This window comes from Bos indicus, chromosome 5 (genome assembly GCF_029378745.1).
Source record: "Bos indicus isolate NIAB-ARS_2022 breed Sahiwal x Tharparkar chromosome 5, NIAB-ARS_B.indTharparkar_mat_pri_1.0, whole genome shotgun sequence".
NCBI classification, from domain to species: domain Eukaryota; kingdom Metazoa; phylum Chordata; class Mammalia; order Artiodactyla; family Bovidae; genus Bos; species Bos indicus.
Genome location: NC_091764.1, coordinates 58,982,244 through 59,006,398, shown reverse-complemented (window position 1 = coordinate 59,006,398; position 24,155 = coordinate 58,982,244). Strand labels below are relative to the sequence as shown.

The 24,155-nt window shown below is 36.7% G+C and overlaps 1 protein-coding gene and 1 pseudogene across 1 annotated transcript; both read right to left on the bottom strand.

Moving 5' to 3' along the window:
• Positions 1-2,189: 2,189 nt before the first annotated feature.
• Positions 2,190-3,140, bottom strand: LOC109558453 (olfactory receptor 6C3-like). Its single transcript, XM_019959859.2, has one exon. The coding sequence runs from the start codon at positions 3,138-3,140 to the stop codon at positions 2,190-2,192; it is 951 nt and encodes a 316-aa protein (XP_019815418.2).
• A 16,428-nt stretch (positions 3,141-19,568) lies between these two features.
• LOC109558450 (olfactory receptor 6C3-like) lies at positions 19,569-22,449 on the bottom strand (annotated as a pseudogene).
• Positions 22,450-24,155: the final 1,706 nt, after the last annotated feature.

Genomic DNA, 24,155 nt, shown 5'->3' with positions numbered 1-24,155 from the left:
AAAAATACCGAGATTTCCACGTTGTAGGGAAGTCATGCCATTACTTTCTCCTTCCCTCATGCTGAAACATTTATAGTTTCTAAGCTTGATTGAAAGCATGTGAAAATACTGAAGTTTAGACTTGATTGAGGATTGTGAGTTTTTATTCACTCAATAAAAATATAACATAAACAGTAGATAGATTAGTTCCGGGAATTAAAAGAACTGTAAAAATTTTACAAAAGATATGAAGGAGTCTGTGCTTTGGAGAAGGCACTGGCACCCCACTCCAGTACTCTTGCCTGGAAAATCCCATGGAAGGAGGAGCCCGGTAGGCTGTGGTCCATGGGTCGCAAAGAGTAGGACACGACTGAGCGACTTCACTTTCTTTCACTTTTCACTTTCATGCATTGGAGAAGGAAATGGCAACCCACTCCAGTGTTCTTGCCTGGAGAATCCCAGGGACGGGGGAGCCTCGTGGGCTGCCGTCTCTGGGGTTGCACAGAGTCAGACACGACTGAAGCGACTTAGCAGCAGCAGCAGCATGCTGATATTATCACATAATACAGCTATCTACGTCATTCTATACAAACTCTTCAGTGGTTAGTTTAAATGTTTGGTATCATTATAATCATTCGATTATCAATACCAGGGGTCAACACACACTTTTTCTGTAAAAGGGTAGTATATTAATAATTTAGAATTTGCAGGCAGTGTCCCTGATGCAATTACTCAGTTCTTCCTGTCTTTATTTTGGATGCAGCTATGAACATCATGTAAACGAAAGGGCTCCGGATGGTTCAATAAACCTTTAAACAAAAATAGGTGGTGGGCCAAATATTCCCAGTGGGCTATGGATCGTCCACCGACTTCCTGTCTTAAAATTTTCCTAAACATTGACCCATATATTATTTCTTATTTAAAATAAGGTAGTATGACTAATAGGTCCATCTAGTCAAAGCTATGGTTTTTCCAGTAGTCATGTATGGATGTGAGAGTTGGACTATAAAGAAAGCTGAGTGCTGAAGAATTGATGCTTTTTTTTTTTTTAATATTTTTTTAATTATTTTTTGTGTTTACAATATTGTATTGGTGTTTGAACTTTTGTTTTGGAGAAGACTCTTGAGAGTTCCTTGGACAGCAAAGAGATCCAAACAGTCCATCCTAAAGGAAATCATTCCTGAATCTTCATTGGAAAGACTGATGTTGAAGCTGAAGCTCCAATACTTTGGCCACCTGATGTGAAGAACTGACTCATGTGAACAAACCCTGATGCTGGGAAAGAAGAAAGGTGGGAGGAGAAGGGGACGACAGAGGATGAGATGGTTGGATGCATCACTGACTCATAGGATATGAGTTTGAGTAATCTCCAGGAGTTGGTGATGGATAGGGAGGCCTGGTGTGCTGCAGTCCATGGTGTTGCAGAGTCGGACACAACTGAGTGACTGAACTATTTATGACTAAAATGAGAAAATTCTTGACAGAGGTAAGATTTTAAAATTTAATTCTAACATTTTTATATGCATATGAATGATGATAATCTTATAAGATATTTCCAGATGAAAAGATAAGGTAATATTTCTGCAAAAGAATAACAGTTACAGGCACCTCAGAGTATTGTTGGCAGGATTCAGTGAAGCAATAAGAAGAAATTTCTTTCTTCTAGAAAATAATTCTCTAGAATAAGTTTGGAATGTAGTAATTGCTAAACATAATTCTCTCTACTCTCTTCTTTCTTGTCCTTCTCTTCATTATTATCAAAATTAGTAGTAGTAAAAAGAATTTGAATATGATTAAGTTTATAATCTTTCAATAATATTTAAGTAAATATTTATATTTTATTTCCAACCTGCTAGTGTATGTGGTTATTTGATTTCATGAAAATGCCAATATAAGCAAATTTTTCTAATAGTATTCATTTTTGGTACCTTGTAAGAGTGAGAATTTCAGAAATCCACATTATTCCTGAGATTCTTTTTCTTAAACAAAATGGCTTATGTTGTAACATTTTATACTTCATCAAGTACATGCGAATAAAAACAATTTACAGAAAATTCTGAAGCAATATTCAGCTTTATCCAATTTATTTGGTTCAACATGTGGGGAAGTTTAGAATAGGAATGAATAAAAAAGAATCATATAACTATAGTAAAATAGTTTTGAGAGAATATGAATGAAGAAATCATTGATCAGAACTTTATTTTTCAATGCTATAGATACTTGCATTTACTTGAGAAAAAGATAAACTTTTGGATGGTGTCCTTAAAGGCTTGCTTCACTTGCTGGTTCCTCAGTGTATATATAAACGGATTCATCATAGGAGCAACAGAAGTATTCAGAATTGCTACTCCTTTCGTCAAGGATGCTTTTTCTTTTGCTGATGGGTTGGCATACATGAATATACAGCTTCCATAAGAGATGGAAATGACAATGATGTGAGAGGAGCATGTAGAAAATGCCTTTTTTCTCTGACTGGCAGAAGGCAGTCTCAGAATTGTCTTGATGATGAACATGTAGGATAGAATTATTAATGCCAAAGTAAAAAGCAGAATCACTATTGCAGAGTAAAAACCAATCACTTCAAGGAGCCACGTGTCTGAGCAGGATAGTTGCAAGAGGGGGAAATAGTCACAAGCAAAGTGATCAATGATATTAGAACCACAGTAATCTAACTGGAGAAAAAGAATAACAGGTGGGAAGATGTTTAAGAACCCTGCCAGCCAAGCACAAAAGACAAGCAGTACACAGACTCTGTTGTTCATGATGGTCGTGTAATGCAGGGGTTTGCAGATAGCTACGTAGCGATCATAGGACATGGCAGTTAGAAGATAAAACTCAGTGATACCCAAGAAAATGAAGAAAAACAACTGAGCTGTACAATTGTTGTATGAAATTGCTTTGTCCCTGGTGATAATTGTGCCCAGAAATCTAGGAATACAGACAGTTGTAAAGGAAATTTCTAATATAGAGAAGTTCCTGAGGAAAAAATACATAGGTGTCTGTAGATGGGAGTCCACTAAGGTGAGAAGGATGATGGTCAAATTTCCAGTGACACTTAATATGTATGTGATGATTAAAAAGAGAAAAGTCACAATCTGAAACTCTGGGTCATCTGATAGCCCCAGAAGAATGAATTCTGTGGGTCTTGTGTGGTTTTTCATTTCTGATTCTTTTCTCCCTCATTAGAACAAAAAATGTTGCTCTCCCTATAGGACATAAAAAATGTTAAAAGATAGTTGGATAGAATACAAAAGTTTTAAAGCTTCCATCATGAACATAGTGTTTGAAATTTAAAACCTCTGTTTCCATACAGTAACTTTCTCCAGTTTCCATTCAACCTTTCATTCAATGAATATTATCTGAAGTTAAATATTGAGCTCTCATGTTCAAAAATACACTCTCACAGGCCATGGATGAAATAAAAGTTACCTGTTAACATTTAAACTGTGAAATTTTTTCTACTGTTTTCTTTATTAAGACTTCAAATTATTCTTTAAAATATTTAGCTTCTTTGATAATAATATGATAATGTTTAATTTATCCTTCTTTCCTCAGTATTATAAAACACAGTATGCTTTGTAGATAATCTAAATACAGAGCTTATAAGCTTACAGAGGTTATGTAGTCCTCTTCCACATTTATATTTTGAAAAACTGAGGCCCACTTTGTTTAGGAAACTTTCATAAGTTTAAATGACTCGTGTACATAGTAAATATCTCACTTTAGAATATGTGTTTATCCATGGGAATATTTTTTTGGTGTTCTCTGCTTTCTTATGGGTTCGGTTGATGCAAACCTTTCCCACATCATTGTTTTCTTTTTCTAATAAAAGGCCAGAAGGACAAGAGAGTGTAACTTCTGCTACTAAAGTAAATATTGCCTAGAAACAGTTTTGTTCATGCAATGAGCACATCAATTTTCTTTTGTTTTACAATATTGCTTTAGAAAGTGACCCAGTAGACGGTCAAAACTTTTACTGGGAAGCAGATATTCCTTTACATAGGGAATGCCATTTTAATTCTGTAACAGAAAACCATTTAACTTAAGAAAAGTTAATGAAAAACCCAAAACTTAATGCTGTTCTGGTTCTTTAGGACTCTATGAATAGTCTTCTGGTTAGTAAATAATCACATTTTAATATGAAAAAGGTTTTGAATTCACAAAACCATAAACAAATACTATTTTAAAACATTTTAATGAGAAGGAATCATATTATTATACTGGAAAATAACAAAGATACTTACTTCCTGGTTTTTCTTGATGATTTAGTCTCAAATTTTAGTCTGATTACTTCCATACTTATATAAATTCAGAGTTGGTGAATTGAGTTGGCAACTTATTTGGTTTCTTTTGTACTCTCAAATCAGGTATGGTGATTTACCTTTGTCATGGCTCTCAAGGCTTATAGTTCTCATTATGGTTAGACTGGTAATATTTGACCCACAATATACTTCATTCCTGATGCTGCAAAATTTGAGGAATATTTTCATTATAATGCAATGCATAGTTGCTCTTTGTTACCCAAGCTCTGTGTAAAAACTTAATTACACCTGGGCAGACTCATAAAGTACTTCTTACACTTGCTCCTTTTCATATAATATGAAACACTACTTACTAAGACATTTTCTTTGTATTAATGCAAAGATTTTATGTGAATATTTTGTAATTCTATGGTTATCTATACAATTTAAGTAACATTTTCCTTAGGCTTCAAAGCCTAACATTTTGTATAAACTCAGCTTTGAAAAACAGAAAATAGGAATGTTCTTCTCTATGTATGTCATACACATGGAACTGGATTTATTTTATCTGTCTCCTGTGAGCCCAAGGGAATCTAAGTCAATAGAGGGCCAATGAGGCATCATTAAAAGATACATGTGAGTCAGTTTTGTAAATATGGATAAAAAATGTAAAAAGGCAAAATGACTGAGATACGTGAGACAACTTCAGAAACAGCATGTGATATTGAGTGTGTGAAAATTTAATATAGATTTGACTCTTGTATGATTATGTTTAAGGAATCTACTTTTTTCTCCCAGAAATTCTGGACTTACTCTTAAGAAAGTTAGGGTGCTTATATCCCTTGAATTTTGAGTTTACATAATAGAAACAGAGAATCTCTACAAATAGATTTGTATTTGTACAACTCCAGAGAGGCAGTTGTTAAACATTTACCAGAAGTCATTAATCCTTCTCATTTAGAACATCTGTCAGCCATGCAGTGGATACTCAATAAATATTTTAAAATAAATAAACATATTTAAATAATTTATGTGCAGAGTCAATCCCTGTTAATCAATGGAACCTTAACAACTGATTGCAACATGTATTATTGTTAAAGAATTTGAGAAAGAAAATATGAAAAGAATCACTAGTTGGATACACAAATGAAGGTGGAGTCTTTCACCATGGCAGACTTCAAGCTATCAGTGTACCCTTACTGAGCTCAGAGGTGAGAACGGACTTGCAACCATTGGCTCCCAGGATGTGGTCCGGGCAAGCTCCAGCACACCACTGCTGGGAGTGCATCAGTTCATCTACAAAGTAGATAAAGGTCCCTGCTTTCATGGGGTGAGGGATGTAAGAGAATATAGACAATAAACCTGAACATAATTGACTAGTAAACTATATACATGGTATTTCATGTTAATGAGTAGTTTGTAAAATAAGATAAAACTGAAAAATCTTGAAAGTGGGGAGATACTGTAATATTAAAAAATGTCATTGGGGTGGATTTGGCCTAGTTCTTATTTTTGTTAAAGACAGCTGTGGTACATGTACACAATGGAATATTACTCAGTAATTAAAAAGAATACATTTGAATCAGTTCTAATGCAGTGCATGAAACGAGCCTATTATCCAGAGTGAAGTAAGCCAGAAAGGAAAATACCAATGCAGTATACTAACACATATATATGGAATTTAGAAAGATGGTAATGATAACCCTGTATGTGAGACAGCAAAAGAGACACTGATGTATAGAACAGTCTTTTGGACTCTGTGGGAGTGGGTGAGGGTGGGATGGTTTCCGAGAATGGCATTGAAACATGTATATTATCATATGTGAAACGAATCACCAGTCCAGGTTCAATGCAAGATACAGGGTGCTCAGGGCTGGTGCACTGGGATGACCCAGAGGGATGGTATGGGGAGGGAGGTGAGAGGGGGGTTCAGGATGGGGAACACATTTACACCCATGGGAGATTCATGTCAATGTATGGCAAAACCAATAAAATATTGTAAAAAAAAAAAAAAAGATAATGTAACATAGCATTACAAAGAAAAAACAAAAAGTTTTATTGGACATGCCTCAGCCCTTCCATTCACACAATGCTTATAGCAGCATTCGTATTACAAAGATGGAGAGTTGAATAGTTTCAACAGGGACACTATGGTCTGCAAATTCTAGATTATTGATATATTGCCCTTTTACAGAAAATTTGTGTTTACCTCTGATATTGATAATTAATGTTTACATGCAGATTGCAAACATTTATACTAAATCCTAAGGAGTTTGTACAGTTATGTGGAGAGCTCCATTATCTGATAATATCAGCATAAACTCCCCTTTTGTAATTCATTTACACTTCTTTTAACTCCCAGACTACAGTTTACGGTATCAGGAACTCACAATCATCAATCAAGTCTAAACTTCAGTATCTTCAAATATTTCCAATTAAGCTAGGAAATCATAAATGTTTCAGCATGAGTGGAGGAAATAGTAATTCCACAAATTTCTTACAAAGTTGAAATCTCCACAGTATTTTTTAATAAGATATTTTATTTGTTTTTCATTAAATTTTGGATTTGTGTCTCTCAGTTGATAATAGCACATGAATATCAGGAAGAATTTGGCTTAGTGAATTACAATTATACTCTTTCTAGGTAAATGTTTTAAAAACGTAGGAAGAGTTTGAGTATCCTTCATTATTATTTCAAGTTTTGACTTCATGGAAAAAATTAAAAAATAAAATAAAATAGCAGTGTCAGAATAGCATAATCTTGTATGAACATTTTATAAATTTTAATCAATACATTTGCCAAAGCAATGCAATTTTCTAGTGCTTAAAATACAGTGAACTCACAATTTTTTTTAACCTCAATTAACTTTGCCAATGTGAGTTTCTTTATCCCTACTAATTAGGTTTGTCATTTAAGCAGATTATTGAATGAATTGTATCTATAAGATATTACCTCAAAATAGCCACAAATATGAGAAAGTTACAAAAACTCTTAGCTATTGATTATTGAAAAATCAGCATAACATCAACCATTTATTTAAATATACAACTGGCCACAAAAATTGTAGTCATATATGGTATCTGGTAATATTCATTATTCAACCTTTCTTTAAGAATTGTTACAGCATATATGTTAATTAAATATTTCCAAAAAGGGGGGTATTTCACAGTTTCCCTAAATGTATATATTCATATTGATAAATTATATGGCACAGAAGATTTAAGCTGAGTAATGAGAAAAGTTTTTGAGTTCTCAAAAAATATAACTGCATTATGTTCTTAGTTGTATTGTTTTCACGTAACTACTAGGTAGGCCACAATATGCAGAGGAGAGTATATGTAATAGTCTAATGAGATGAACAGATTATGCATATGGCCATTGCAGAGTAAATTAAAAATAGTGCTTTATATGATTTAATATTTCCTGAAATTCTAGAAAGAGTGTTTTCTGGTGAAATCATAAAACACAAGTCTCTTTTGTGTGCTCTTGCTCTGCCTCTTGTCTTTAATTTTTAAAGAAATATTGTCCAAAAACATGGAATTAAAAACATTTCAAAGAAGAATTATGAGGTCAGTTCATGGTTATAGAGTGGAAGGACTAGCCTGAAGGAAGGGAAGTGTATGAGAGAAGGATGGGAATTTGAATGGGGAAAAAATTTATCTAATATCCTTGGCAAGAATTGGCAATAAAAATATGAGAAATGAAAAACAACTCTAGAGATACTATGTGAAAATAATTAGATTTGTTAGTAATTTATAATAATTACTTAACAATAGTGTATGGCTTCCCCAATGGCCCAGTAGATAAAGAATCTGCCTGCAGTGCAGGAGACACAGGAGACACAGATTCAATCCCTGGGTCAGGAAGATTGTCTGGAGGAGGAAATGGCAACCCACTCCTGTATTTCTTGCCAGAAGAATCTCATGGACAGAAGAGCCTAGCAGGCTACAGTCCAAAAGACCACAAAGAGTTGAATGCGACTGAGATGAGCAATAATGAACAATGATCAACAGTGTATATATGCCAGTGCCAATCATCCCCGCTTCCTCTGGCAAGCAGTAGTTTATTGGATAGGTTAATTTTCACCCTAAATGAACGACAAGCCTGATTCAACATGAGATATATAAGACATTAGAATTCTTTTTTTAAATTCAAATTTATTTATTTTAATTAGAGTTCTTAAGGGAGAGAAAGAAATATGAAGCTTGTTATCCTAAATTCCATGGGAATATCAGGAAAAGTATGGATAAGTCCTAAGGAAAGATAAGTCTGAAATGTGGTCTTAAAGACTTGGGTATATTCTTCTTCCTTTACCAAAAACATCCCAGGAATGGTTGACACTTCACATTCCGAAATGGTTTAAAGATCAGAGTTATGTACAGCTGATAATTAGAGAACATTGTTAATTGAGAACAATGACTTTTACACTTGCATTAGTAAATATTTATCAAATATTAAGTTGCCATGAATTTGTCTACAGACAATGTAAAGCCTGTTGTTTTTGTAAGTTTCAAGATATTGTTTTCCTCTGATATTTAAGGATTAGCAAAAGGATATGCTCCTTTTCTCCTAAACATTACATGATTTCCCAGTAGAATTGGCCACCATTCATCTCATTTGGAATTTTCCCTAAATCGAGAGTAGCTATAGTTTTCTTATACAGTAAAGTGAATGAAAAGGCTCAGGCTTGTAGAAGAAAAAAACACTGAGAATTTTCACAATATTATGATGCATTACATACTAAAAACAAGGCTTCCCTGGTAGCTCAAATGGTAAAGAGTATGCTGGCAATGCAGGAGACCCAGTTAGATCCCTTGATCAGGAAGATCCCCTGGAGAAGGGAATGGCTACTCACTCTAGTATTCTTGCCTGGAGAATCTCATGGATAGAGGAGCCTGATGGGATATAGTCCATAGGTTTGGAAAGAGCTGGACAGAACTGAGCAACTAAGCATGCACATACAACAAATCAGTAAACCTATATCTTGAAATTAAATATTCTATTGCAGAAAGTTCTCTCCCGATGCTATGCTAGGTCACTTCAGTTGTGTCTGACTCTGTGTGACCCTAGAGATGGCAGCCCACCAGGCTCCTCTGTCCCTGGGATTCTACAGGCAAGAAAGAGAATTCACAAAATGAGTGATCTTGAAAAAAACTGGGTCAATTTATGCATTGTTATTATAGTTATTATTATTTATTATTTATTTTTATTATTATATTATTATTTATTGTTATTATTGTTACTATTAAACAGCAAGACAAAGTACAGTCTTTCATTTTTATATAAGAATTATACCAATATATTGACAAAATAGAGATTTTACTAAATGAATATCAATGTAGAAAAAAAGAAAATCTAAGAATACAACGTAGGAGCCTTCAGAATGGGAGAAAATAATAGCAAATGAAGCAACTCACAAACAACTAATCTCAAAAATATATAAGCAACTTCTACAGCTCAACTCCAGAAAAATAAATGACCCAATTGAAAAATGGGCCAAAGAACTAAATAGACAATTCTCCAAAGAAGACATACAGATGGCTAACAAACACATGAAAAGATGCTCAACATCACTCATTATCAGAGAAATGCAAATCAAAACCACAATGAGGTACCATTTCACGCCAGTCAGAATGGCTGCGATCCAAAAGTCTACAAGTAATAAATGCTGGAGAGGGTGTGGAGAAAAGGGAACCCTCTTACACCGTTGGTGGGAATGCAAACTAGTACAGCCACTATGGAGAACAGTGTGGAGATTCCTTAAAAAACTGGAAATAGAACTGCCTTGTGATCCAGCAATCCCACTGCTGGGCATACATACTGAGGAAACCAAAATTGAAAGAGACACGTGTACCCCAATGTTCATTGCAGCACTGTTTATAATAGCCAGGACATGGAAGCAACCTAGATGTCCATCAGCAGATGAATGGATAAGAAAGCTGTGGTACATATACACAATGGAGTATTACTCAGCCATCAAAAAGAATACATTTGAATCAGTTCTAATGAGGTGGATGAAACTGGAGCCTATTATACAGAGTGAAGTAAGCCAGAAAGAAAAACACCTATACAGTATACTAACGCATATATATGGAATTTAAAAAGATGGTAACAATAACCCTGTGTACGAGACAGCAAAAGAGACACCGATGTATAGATCAGTCTTATGGACTCTGTGGGAGAGGGAGAGGGTGGGATGATTGGGGAGAATGGCATTGAAATACGTATAATATCATATATGGAACGAGTCGCCAGTCCAGGTTCGATGCACGATACTGGATGTTGGGGCTGGTGCACTGGGATGACCCAGAGGGATGGTATGGGGAGGGAGGAGGGAGGAGGGTTCAGGATGGGGAACGCGGGTATACCTGTGGTGGATTCATTTCGATATTTGGCAAAACCAATACAATATTGTAAATTTTAAAAATAAAATAAAAAAAAATACAACATAGGATAGAAAGCAGAATATACACACACACATAGAGAGAATAATATTTAGATGGCAGAGATTTTGAAGAAAAAATGTTCTCTGAAAGATAATGTTTTATGTTTGATGTTAGATATTCATACAATTTAGATTCCTTAGCCAATGACACAGATCCAGTCTATGAAAAATCCACTCTGCCTCCTCTGTACTCTGGAGTCTGTATACAATTTCCCCAACTTTTTGTACCAGGGATCAGTTTAGCAGATGACAACTTTTCCAAGGACCTGGGTGGAGGCTAGTTACAGGATGGTTCAAGCTCATTTTGTGTATTGTGCACTTTATTTCTATTATTATTACATCTTTGTCACATCAAATCTTCAGGTATTAGATTTCAGAGTTCAGAAACCCTGTCTCCTGTACTCGAGATGGTCACAATAGTGAATCCAACAGGTGTGATTCAGATAAGGAGTCAGAAGTTATGAAGGTGGATGTGACTCAGAGTGAAAACTTAGAAGTCTTTCATATTGTTGAAGATTTAAGTCCAAGGACTTTCGTTTGGGAGACAGACCCATTTGAGTGACCTTTTCCCTGACATATTTGGATTTTCTAAATTAACTAGCAAAATAATAATATAAGAAATCAGGTAAAAGAATAGGAAATAATGCAATCTAACTGAATTTGAAGAAAAGATGAGGAGTTTCCCATTGGGAAAGAAATATTTTAGGAAAGGATTTAAAGATCGACAGATAGCATTTCTATTCCAGTATTTCAAATACATAGAAAAGCCTAGGTTAAAATTCCTCCTCTTTGCATTTAGAGTATGTGATATGGATAAAAATTTTAAGCATATTTTAACCCCATTTCAATCAGTGAAATAGCTATTTTATTTATTTTTTTTAATTTTATTATTATTATTATTATTTACATTACAATATTGTATTGGTTTTGCCATACATCAACGTGCATCTGCCACGGGTGTTATTTTAAAAGAAATATTCTATGAAAAACACACACTGGCATATGGAAAAAAAAAGTTTTAAAAGATAAGTTGTTTCAAAGATCTCCCAAGTTAAAATAGTACGGCATAGTCCTTCCAGAAATAAATTCTTGTGCTATCTGTGAATAGTTTCCTTTTCTTTAAGTCTCTTTGTGTTTTACCCTGAAGGATACTCAAAAGAAGAAGAAAAGGAGAAACTACAGAGAAATTAGAGAGTTTATCCTTCTGGGACTGTCAGATGACCCACAACTTCACGTTGTGAGCTGTGTCTTTCTACTCACTACCTGCATGCTCAGCATTACGGGAAACCTGACCATTAATCACCCTAATCCTGCTGGGTGCCCACCTACAGACCCTCATGTATTTCTTCCTCAGAAATTTCTCCATATTAGAGGTTTCATCCACAACTGTCACTGTACCCAAGTTCCTTATCACCATTATTACAGGAGAGAAAATCTTTTCTTTTACTGATTGTATGGTTCAGTTTGTTTTTTGTTTTTCATTCTCTTGGGAGTCACTGAGTTTTGCCTACTGGCTGATAAGGCTTCTGACCATGACATTGCCATCTGCAAACAGCTACATTACATGAGCATAATGAATAGTAGACTCTGAACACTACTTGTCTTGGCTTCTTGGTTAACTTCATCCTTAATCATTTTCTCATCACTCATGCTGTTCAGACAACTTGATTATGCTATTGATCATTTTATTTGTGATTATTTCCCTTTCACACATTTCTTGTTCAGACACCAAATTGCTAGAGATGATGGGCTTTCCCATTGCTGTGTTTACCCTAATGTTCATTTTGGTATTAATAATTCTGTCCTATCCGTATATCATCAGAACAACTTTGAGGATCTCTTCCACCACTCAGAAGACAAGGGCCTTTTCCACGTGTTCTTCCCACAAATTGTTATCTCCATCTTTTATGGCGGCTACATTCTCATGTACATGAACCTATCAGCAAAGGACAGGGTGCCTTTGAGCAAGGGAGTGGCTGTGCTAAACACCTCAGTAATCCCCATGCTGAACCCCTTTATATATACCCTAAGGAATCTGAAAGTCAAGTGAACCTTCATGGACATGGCCAGGAAGGCTGTACTCTTCTCAGGAAATGAAAAAATAAAAGACTTGTTTTATAAATTAGAGGCGTAATAATGAGCAATCAAATAAAAAAACAGGGCTTTCAAAGTCTATTAATTTTCACATAGTCTCCCTGGAAGCATTTTTCAGTGCTCATGCTTTTATTGCCAGATCAGATCAGATCAGATCAGTCGCTCAGTAGTGTCCAATTCTTTGCGACCCCATGCCAGCACCTTACCAAATATGAGTGCAGTTGTGCAGTAGTTTGAACATTCTTTGGCATTGCCTTTCTTTGAGATTGGAATGAAAACTGACATATTGAGTGCAGCATTTTAACAGCATCATCTTTTAGGAATTGAAAGAATTCAACTGGATTTCCATAACCTCCACTAGTTTTGTTCATAGTAATGCTTCCTAAGGCTAACATGACTTCAGACTCCAGGATGTCTGGCTCTAGGTGAGTGATCACACCATTATGGTTATCTGGGTCATTAAGATCTTTTTTGTTTACAGTTCTTCTGTGTATTCTTGCCAGCTCTTCTTAATATCTTCTGCTTCTATTAGGTTCATACAATTTCTGTACTTTATTGTGACCATATTTGCATGAAATGTTCCCTTGGCATCTCTAATTTTCTTGAAGAGATGTCTAGTCTTGACCATTCTGTGGTTTTCCTAAATTTCCTTGCATTGTTCACTGAGGAAGTCTTTCTTACCTCTGCTTGCTATTCTTGGGAACTCTGTATTCAAATGGACATATGTTTCCTTTTCTCCTTTGCCTTTCGCTTCTCTACTTTTCTCAGCTATTTTTAAGACCTCCTCAGACAGCCATTTTTGCCTTTTTGCATTTCTTTTCCTTGAGGATGGTCTTGGTCACTGCCTCCTGTAGAATGTCACGAACCTCTGTCCATAGTTCTTCAGGCACTCTCTCAGATCTATTCCCTTGAATCTATTTGTCACTTCCACTGCATAATCATAAAGGATTTGATTTAGGTCATACCTGAATGGTCTAGTGATTTCCCCTACTTTCTTCAATGTAAGTCTGAATTTGGCAGTAAGGAGCTCATGATCTGAGCCATAGTCAGCTCCCAGTCTTGTTTTTGCTGACTACATAGAGCTTCCCCACCTTCAGCTGCAAAGAATATAATCAATCTGATTTCAGTATTGACCATCTGGAAAAGTCCATGTGTAGAGTTTTCTCTTGTGTTGTTGCAAGAGGGTGTTTGCTATGACCAGTGTGTTCTCTTGGCAAAACTCAATTAGTCTTTGCCCTGTTTCATTCTATATTCCAAATTTGCCTATTATTCCAGGTATTTCTTGACTTCCTACTTTTGCATTCCAGTCCCCTATGATGAAAAGGGCATCTTTTGGGGGTGTTAGTTCTAGAAGGTTTTGTAGGTCTTCATAGACCATTCAACTTCAGCTTGTTCAACATTACTGGTCGGGGCATAGACTTGGATTACTGTGATATTGCAAGTTTGCCTTGGAAACAAACAGAGCTCATTCTGTCGTTTTTGATATTGTACCCAAATACTGTATTTCAGACTAGCCCTTTGTTGTCTATGAGGGCTACTCCATTTCTTCTACATCTTATCCACAGTAGTAGATATAAAAGTTATCTGAGTTAAATTTACCCATTCCAATCCATTTTAGTTACCTGATTCTGAAATGTTGATGGTCACTCTTGCCTTGCCATCTCCTGTTTGACCACTTCTGATTTACCTTTTCATGGGGTCACAGAGTTGGACGTGACTGAATAACTGAACTGAACTGAACTGATTTACCTTAATTCATGGACCTAACATTCCAGGTTCCTAAGAAATATCATTCTTTACAGCATCAGACTTTAGTTACATCACCAGTTCAGCTCAGTTCAGTCTCTCAGTCGTGTTCGACTCTGCGACCCCATGAATCGCAGCACGCCAGGCCTCCCTGTCCGTCACCAACTCCCAGAGTTTACCCAGACTCATGTCCATCGAGTAGGTGATGCCATCCAGCCATCTCATCCTCTGTCGTCCCCTTCTCCTCCTGCCCCCAATCCCTCCCAGCATCAGAGTCTTTTCCAATGAGTCAACTCTTCACATGAGGTGGCCAAAGTACTGGAGTTTCAGCTTCAGCATCATTCCTTCCAAAGAAATCCCAGGGCTGATCTCCTTTAGAATGGAATGGTTGGATCTCCTTGCAGTCCAAGGGACTCTCAAGAGTCTTCTCCAACACCACAGTTCAAAAGCACCAATTCTTCGGCATTCAGCCTTCTTCACAGTCCAACTCTCACATCCATACATGACCACAGGAAAAACCATAGCCTTGACTAGATGGGCTTTTGTTGGCAAAGTAATGTCTCTGCTTTTGAATATGCTATCTAGGTTGGTGATAACTTTCCGTCCAAGGAGTAAGGATGCTTTAATTTCATGGCTGCAGTCACCATCTGCAGTGATTTTGGAGCCCCCCAAAATAAAGTCTGACACTGTTTCCACTGTTTCCCCTTCTATTTCCCATGAAGTGGTGGGACTGCATGCCATGATCTTCGTTTTCTGAATGTTGAGCTTTAGGCCAACTTTTTCACTCTCCACTTTCACTTTCATCAAGAGGCTTTTTCGTTCCTCTTCACTTTCTGCCATAAGGGTGGTGTCATCTGCATATCTGAGGTTATTGATATTTCTCCTGGCAATCTTGATTCCAGCTTGTGTTTCTTCCAGTCCAGTGTTTCTCATAATGTACTCTGCATATAAGTTAAATAAGCAGGGTGACAATATACAGCCTTGACATAATCTTTTTCCTATTTGGAACCAGTCTGTTGTTCCATGACCAGTTCTAACTGTTGCTTCCTGACCTGTATATAGGTTTCTCAAGAGGCAGGTCAGGTGGTCCGGTACTCCAATCTCTTTCAGAATTTTCCACAGTTTATTGTGATCCACACAGTCAAAGGCTTTGGCATAGTCAAAAAAGCAGAAATAGATGTTTTTCTGGAACTCTCTTGCTTTTTCCATGATCCAGCGGGTGTTGGCAATTTGGTCTCTGGTTCCTCTGCCCTTTCTAAAACCAGCTTGAACATCAGGAAGTTCACGGTTTATGTATTGCTGATGCCTGGCTCGGAGAATTTTGAGCATTACTTTGCTAGCATGTGAGATGAGTGTGGTAGTTTGAGCATTTTTTGGCATTGCCTTTCTTTGGGATTGGAATGAAAACTGACCTTTTCCAGTCCTGTGGCCACTGCTGAGTTTTCCAAATTTGCTGGCATATTGAGTGCAGCACTTTCACAGCATCATTTTTCAGTTACATCACCAGTCATGTCCAAACTGGGCATTGTTTTCACTTTGGCTCCATCTCTTCATTCTTTCTGTAGTTATTTCTGCACTCTTGTTCAGTAGCATACTGGGCACCTACCGACCAGGGAAGTTCATCTTTCAGTGTCATATCTTTTTGCACTTTCATACTGTTCCTGTGATTCTCAAGGCAAGAGTACTGAGGTGGTTTCCATTCCCTTCTCCAGTGGACCACGCTTTGTCAGAACTCTCCACCATGAAGAATTTCAAACTACTGCACAATTGCACTTATCTCACACTCTAGCAAAGTAATGGTCAAATTCTCTGAGTGAGGCTTCAACAGCACTTTAACCGAGAACTTCCTGATGTTAGAATTGGATTTAGAAAAGGTCAAGGAACCAGAGATCAAATTGCCAACGTCCGTTTGACCATAGAAACTTCAACAAAGTTCCAGAAAAACATCTACTTCTGCTTTATTGACTATGCCAAAGCCTTTGACTGTGTGGATCACAACCAACTGTGGAAAATTCTTAAAGTGATGGGAATACCAGATCACCTTACCTACATCCTGAGAAATGTGTATGCCGTTCCAGAAGCAGAAGTTAGAACTGGACATGGAACATCGGATTGGTACCAAATTGGGAAAGGAGAACGCTAAGGCTGTGTATTGTCACCCTGCTCATTTAACTTATACGCAATGTATATCATGTGAAATGCCAGGCTGAATGAAGGACTAGCTGGAATCAAGATTGCTGAGAGAAATGTCAATAACCTAGATAAGCAGATGACACAATCCTTTGGGCAGAAAGTGAAGAGGAACTAAAGAGCCTCTTCATGAAAGTAAAAGAAGAGAGTGAAAAAGCTGGCTTGAAACTCAGCATTTAAAACACAAAGATCATGGCATCTGGTTCCATCACTTCATGGCATATACACGGGGAAACAATGGAAACAGTGACAAACTTTAAATTCTTGGGCTCCAAAATCGTTGCATATGATGACTGCAGGCATGAAATTAAAAGACACTTGCATCTTGGAAGAAAAGCTATGACCAAACTAGACAGCATATTAAAAAGCAGACATTGTCAACAAAGATGCATCTAGGTAAAGCTATGTGTTTTTTTTTTTTTCAGTAGTCATGTATGGTTGTGAGATTTGGACCATAAAGAGTACTGAGTGCCAAATAATTGGTGCTCTTGAACTATGGTGTTGGAGAAGACTCTTGAGAGTCCCCTGGGCTGCAATGAGATCAAACCAGTCAATCCCAAAGAAAATCAATCCTGAACATTCATTGGAAGGGCTAATGCTGACGCTGAAGCTCCAATACTTTGGCCACTTGATGCAAATAACTGACTAACTGGAAAAGACCCTGATGCTGGGAAAGAGTGAAGGCAGGAGGAGAAGGGGGCGACAGAGGATGAAATGATTGGATGGCATCACTGACTCAATGTACATCAGTTTGAGCAAGCTCCAAGAGTTGGGGATAGACTGGGAAGCCTGGCCTGTTGCAGTCAATGGGGTTTCAAAGAGTTGAACATGATTGAATGACTGAACTGAACTACCAATTATAGTATATACATTTTTTTTTGCCATTCAAATTCTCATCATTCTCTCATGTATTACCCTTCCTTTGGGCTCATCATTCCACTCAACCTTGGAACTGACCTCATTTCCCTCTTTGAAATGTTTTTTAATTCCATGTTTTCACAATATTCCTTACAAAATTAGGACAGACAGTAAAAGGCAGATCAGCAGCGCCTGAGAGAGACCTGTGTTTTGATTTTGACAGGAAACACTCTTTCTAGAAATTCAGGAAATATTCAATCATGCTGAATACTATTTTTCAATGTTTTTTAATTGTTGGGTAATTGCTTTACAATGTTTTGTTAATTTCTGCCATATGTTAGCATGAGTGTGTCACAAGTATACATATGTCTCCTCCTTTTTGACTTCACTCCCACCTCCTACCCCAGCCCACATCTTTAGGTTGTAATAGAGGCTGGGGTTAATCTCACCATGCTGCACTGCAACTTCTCAGTGGCTATCTGTTTTATATATTTTAATGTATGAGTTTCAATTATAGTCTCTCAATTTGCCCCACCTTCTCCAAACCATCACCCGCTATGTTCACAGGTCTGTTCTCTATGTCTGTGTCTCTAATTGCTGCCCTGACAGTAGGTTCATCGGTACCATTTTTCTAGATTCCATATATATGTGTTAATATACAAAATTTGTTTTTCTCTTTCTAATTTACTTCACTCTATAACAGGCTCTAGCTTTATCTACCTCACTATATTTGATTCCCGTTTGTTCATTTATACGGATGCTTGGCTTGTTATGAACCAGTTTACAACCCAGCTTATTGTTGTGCATTTGTGCTCAGTCATGGCCAACTCTTTGTGATGCTATGGACTATAGCCTGACATCTTCCTCTGTCCATGTGCTTACCACAATTTCTTTATCCATTCCATCTGCCAATGGACATCAAGGTTGCTCCTATGTCCTGGCTATTGTGAACAGTGCTGCAATGAACTCTGGAGTACCTGTGTCTTAGAATTGTGATTTTCTGAATATATACCCAGTAGTGAGATTGCTGGGTTGTATGGAAGTTTTATTCCTATTTTTAACAGAAATCACTATACTATTCTTCATAGTGGCTCTATAAATTCACATTCCCACCAACTGTGCAAGAGAATTCCCATTTCTTCACATCTTCTCCAGCATTTGTTTGATGATGGCCATCTTGACCGACGTGAGGTTTTACCTCATTGTAGTTTTGACAAGTGAAGTTGAGTATTTCTTCATGTGTTTATTAGCCATCTTTATCTCTTCTTTGGAGAAATAGCCCTCTATTAAGTCTTCTGCCCATTGTCTCAATGACTTGTTCTTTTGTTATTGAACTACATGAGTTGCTTTTTTAGAGATTAATCCTTTGTCAGTTGCTTCATTTGCACATATTTTCTCCCATTCTGAGGGTTGTCTTGTCATCTTGTTTATGATTTCCTTTGCTGTGCAAAAGCTTTTAAGTTTAATAAGGTCCTACTTGTTTTTATTTCCAAAACATAAGGAGATGGAGGTCTGTAATCCGTTTTGAGTTTATCTTTGTGAATGGTGTTAAGAAGTGTTCTAATTTTATTCTTTTACACATAACTGTCCAGTTTTCCCTGCACCACTTATTGAAGAGGCTATCTTTCCTCTGTTGCGTACTCTTGCCTCCTTTGTCGAAGATAAGGTGCACAAAAGTGCTTGGGTTTGTCTCTGGGCTTTCTATTTTGTTACATTGACTCTTGTAATTCAAGAATTGATATGTGTCTCCATCTGTTTATGTCATCTTTGACTTCTTTCATCAATGTCTTATAATTTTCTTTATACAGCTCTTTTGTGCATTTATTCCTAGATATTTTATTGTTGATGCCTTGGTGAATGGCGTTGATTCTTTTTCTCTTTCAGATTTTTGTTACTAGTGTATTGGAATTCAATGAATTTCTGTGAATTGATTTTGTATCCTGCAACCTTACTAACTTAACTGATTATTCTAGTCAGTTTCTGATGGTATTTGTACGGTTTTCTTTGTATAGTATCATGCTGTTGCCAATGAAAGTTTTACTTCTTCTTTTCCAATCTGGATCCCTTTTCTTTCTTGTTCTTCTCTATTGCCAATTAAAATTAACTCAAATGTTACCTTTTCATCATGGCTGTGAAATAAAAACAGTCATATGAAACATTTCCAGAGGAAGAGATAAGGTAAAAATATCTTCAAGAGTAAATCAATAACAGTTACCTCAGAAAGTTGTTTAAGAAAAGCTTTGATGTTTCTTTCTGGCTTACTTCACTCTGTATAATAGGCATATATATGGAATTTAGAAAAATGGTAACAATAAAACTGTATATGAGACAGCAATAGAGACACTGATGTATAGAACAGTCTTTTGGACTCTGTGGGAGAGGGAGAGGGTGGGATGATTGGGGAGAATGGCATTGAAACATGTATAATATCATATATGAAATGAGTCACCAGTCCAGGTTCGATTCACGATACTGGATGCTTGGGCCTGGTGCTCTTGGACGACCCAGAGGGATGGTATGGGGAGGGAGGAGGATTCAGGATGGGGAACACGTGTATACCTGTGGCAGATTCATTTTGATATATGCCTAAACCAATACAATATTGTAAAGTTAAAAAATAAAATTAAATTAAAAAAAAAAAGCTTTGATGAACTTAGGCAGTGTATTAAAAAGCAGAAACATCACTTTGTCAACAATGATCCGTATAGTCAAAGCTATGGGTTTTTCAGTAGTCATTTAAGGATGTGAGAGTTGGACAATAAAGAATGCTGAGCACACAAGAATTGATGCTTTTAGACTATGCTGCTAGAGAAAACTCTGAAGAATCCTTTGGACTGTGAGATAAAGCCAGTCAGTCCTATAGGAAATCAACTCTGAATATTCATTGGAGGGACTGATGCTGAAGCTGAAGCACTCACTGGAAAACACCCTGATGCTGGAAAAAATTGAGGTCAGGAAGGGAAAGGGGCAACAGAGGATAAGATGCTTGGAAGGCATTACTAGATCATGGAAATGAGTTTGAGCAAACTCAGGGAGCTAGTGAAGGACAGGGAAGGCTTGTGTGCTGCAGTCCATGAGAGCACAAAGAGTTAGATATGAATGAGTGACTGAAAATGGAATAAAGCTGTTCACAAGATTCAACTAGCCAATATGAAGAAAATAATTAGAATAGGCCTGGACTATATTAATTGCTGAAAAAATATTAACTCTACCCTCCTCTTTCTTCTCTCTCATTATTATAAAAGTATTATAATAGTATAAGGAGTTCAAATATACTTCAGTTTCCAAACTTTAAAAATATTTAAGTAGATATTTAATTTACAACCCTCTAGTGATTGTCATTGTTTGATTTCATGAAAATTCCAGATAGAATAAAAATTCCTAATAATGTCATTTCTATTACCTGGTAGAATGAAAATTTCAGAAGTCCACATCAAGTTTGACATTCTTTTCATCAAACTAAATGGCCTATAAAATTGTAATACCAACCTGTGTTCTTTACTTCATCCAAATATATTTGAATAAAAAATTTATATAAAATTCTGAAGAAATATTCAACTTTATACAGTTAATTAGCTTCAGTGTGGGGAATTTTTTAACATGGGAACAGATGAAAAGGGCTCATACAACTGTACTGAAAGAGTTTGGGCAGATTATGAGTAACAGAAAGCAATGACAAGAACTTTACTTTTTTAATGATATAATCACTTGCATTTTCTGGAGAAAAAGATAACTTTTGGATGGTCTCCTTGAAGACTTGTTTCTCTTGCTGGTTCCTCAGTGAATATATAAATGGATTCATCATAGGAGGAACAAAAGCATTCAGAATAGATGCTCCTTTGTTAAAGGATGCCTTTTCTTTTGCTGAAGGATTGGCATACATGAATATACAGCTTCCATAAGGGATGGAAATGACAATGATGTGAGAGGAGCATGTAGAAAATGCCTTTTTTCTCTGACTGGCAGAAGGCAGTCTCAGAATTGTCTTGATGATGAACATGTAGGATAGAATCATTAATGCCAAAGTAAAAAGCAGAATCACTACTGCAGAGTAAAAACCAATCACTTCAAGGAGTCACATGTCTGAGCAGGATAGTTGCAAAATGGGGAAATAGTAACAAGCAAAGTGATCAATGATATTAGAACCACAGTAAGCTAACTGAAGAAACAGAATAACAGGTGGGAAGATGTTTCAGAACCCTGCCAGCCAAGCACAAAAGACAAGCAATACACAGACTCTGTTGTTCATGATGGTTGTGTAATGCAGGGGTTTGCAGATAGCTACATAGCAATCATAGGACATGGCAGTTAGAAGATAAAATTCAGTGATACCCAAGAAAATGAAGAAAAACAACTGAGCTGTACAATCATCGTATGAAATTGTTTTATCCCTGGTGATAATTGTACCCAGAAATCTAGGAATACAGGCAGTTGTAAAGGAAATTTCTAATATAAACATGTGTAATATCATATATGAAACGAGTCGCCAGTCCAGGTTCAATGAATGATACTGGATGCTTGGGGCTGGTGCACTGGGACGACCCAGAGGGCTGGTATGGGGAGAGAGGAGGGAAGAGGGTTCAGGATGTGGAACATGTGTATACCTGTAGCAGATTCATGTTGATATATGGCAAAACCAATACAATATTGTAAAGTTAAAAAATAAAATAAAAAAAATTTTTTAAAAAGGAAAAAAAAAAAGAGAAGTTCCTGAGGAAAAAATACATAGGTGTCTGTAGATGGGAGTCTACCAAGGTGAGAATGATGATGGTCAAATTTCCAGTCACCCTTAATATATATGTGATGATTAAAAAGATAAAAATCACAATCTGAGGCTCTGGGTCATCTGATAGCCCCATAAGAATGAATTCTGTGGGTCTTGTGTGTTTTTTCATTGCTAATCGTTTTCCACCATTCAAAGAGAAAATGGATGTGTTTCCTATAAGAAATAAAAGGTGAAAATACATTTGAGGATAGAATACAAAACTTTTAAAGTATCCTTCATGACGATAATGAATGAAATTCAAAATTCACCTACAGAACTCTCTCCAATTTCCCTTCAACTTTCCAAAATCACTGGATGGGGAACACGTGTATACCTGTGGCGGATTCATGTTGATATATGGCAATACCAATACAATATTGTAAAATTAAAAAATAAAATAAACTATGAAAAAAATAAAAGACGCTTATTCCTTGGAAGGAAAGTTATGACCAACCTAGACAGCATATTGAAAAGCAGAGACATTACTTTACAAACAAAAGTCCGTCTAGTCAAGGCTATGATTTTTCCAGTGGTCATGTATAGATGTTACATTTGGACTGTGAAGAAGGCTGAGCACCGAAGAATTGATGTTTTTGAACTGTGGTGTTGGAGAAGACTCCTGAGAGTCCCTTGGACTGCAACAAGATCCAACCAGTCCATTCTGAAGGAGATCAGCCCTGGTATTTCTTTGAAAGGAATGATGCTAAAGCTGAAACTCCAGTACTTTGGCCACCTCATGCGAAGAGTTGACTCACTGGAAAAGACTCTGATGCTGGGAGGGATTGGGGGCAGGAGGAGAAGGGAACGACAGAGGATGAGATGGCTGGATAGCATCACTGACTCGACGGACGTTAGTCTGAGTGAATTCCGGGAGTTGGTGATGGACAGGGAGGCCTGGCGTGCTGCGACTCATGGCAAAGTGTCGCAAAGAGTCAGACACGACTGAGGGACTGAACTGAACTGAACTGAAGAAATATTATCTGAAGTTCAAAATCATTATTTCTTCTTCAAAATACACTATCATAGACTATGGATAAAATAAAACTCTTATGATAACCCTTAAATGGGGCTTTTTTCTAATAATTTTTAATTGGTTCAAGGTATTCTTTAAAAAATTTAGTTTCCTTTGTAAAAAGTACAGAAATATTTAAATTGATTCTCCTCCTTTCCTCATTATTATAAAAACCAGTATAATTTGCAGGTAACCTAAGTAGAGTTTGAAAGCATACAGAGTTTATGTATGCCTACTTCCACATTTTATAATTTGTATAACTGAAGCCCACTTTGTTTAGGTGACTTTCACTAGTTTAAAGGACTAGTGAATGTAGTAAAACTGTCAGAAATTCTTAAAGAGAAGGGAATAACAGACAATTTGACCTGACTCCTGAGAAACCTACATGCAGGACAGAAGCAGCAGTTAGGACTGGACCCGGAACAATGGACTGTTTGAAATATGGGACAGGGGTACTTAAAGGCTGTATATTATCACCTTGCACGTTTGTGTGTGTGTGTTAGCTGCTCAGTCGTGTGACTTTTTATGACCCCATGGACTGTCGCCACAGTCCATGGGGATCACAACAAACTGGAAAATTCTTAAAGAGATGGGAATACCAGACCACCTGACCTGCTTCCTGAGAAATCTGTATGCAGGTCAAGAAGAAACAGTTAGAACTGGACATGGAACAAAAGACTGGTTCTAAATCAGGGAAGGAGTACCTCAAAGCTGCATATTGTCACCCTGCTTATTTAATTTATATGCTGAGTACATCATGCAAAATGCCGGGCTGGATGAAGCACAAGCTGGAATCAATTGTGGGCAGAAATATCAATAACCTC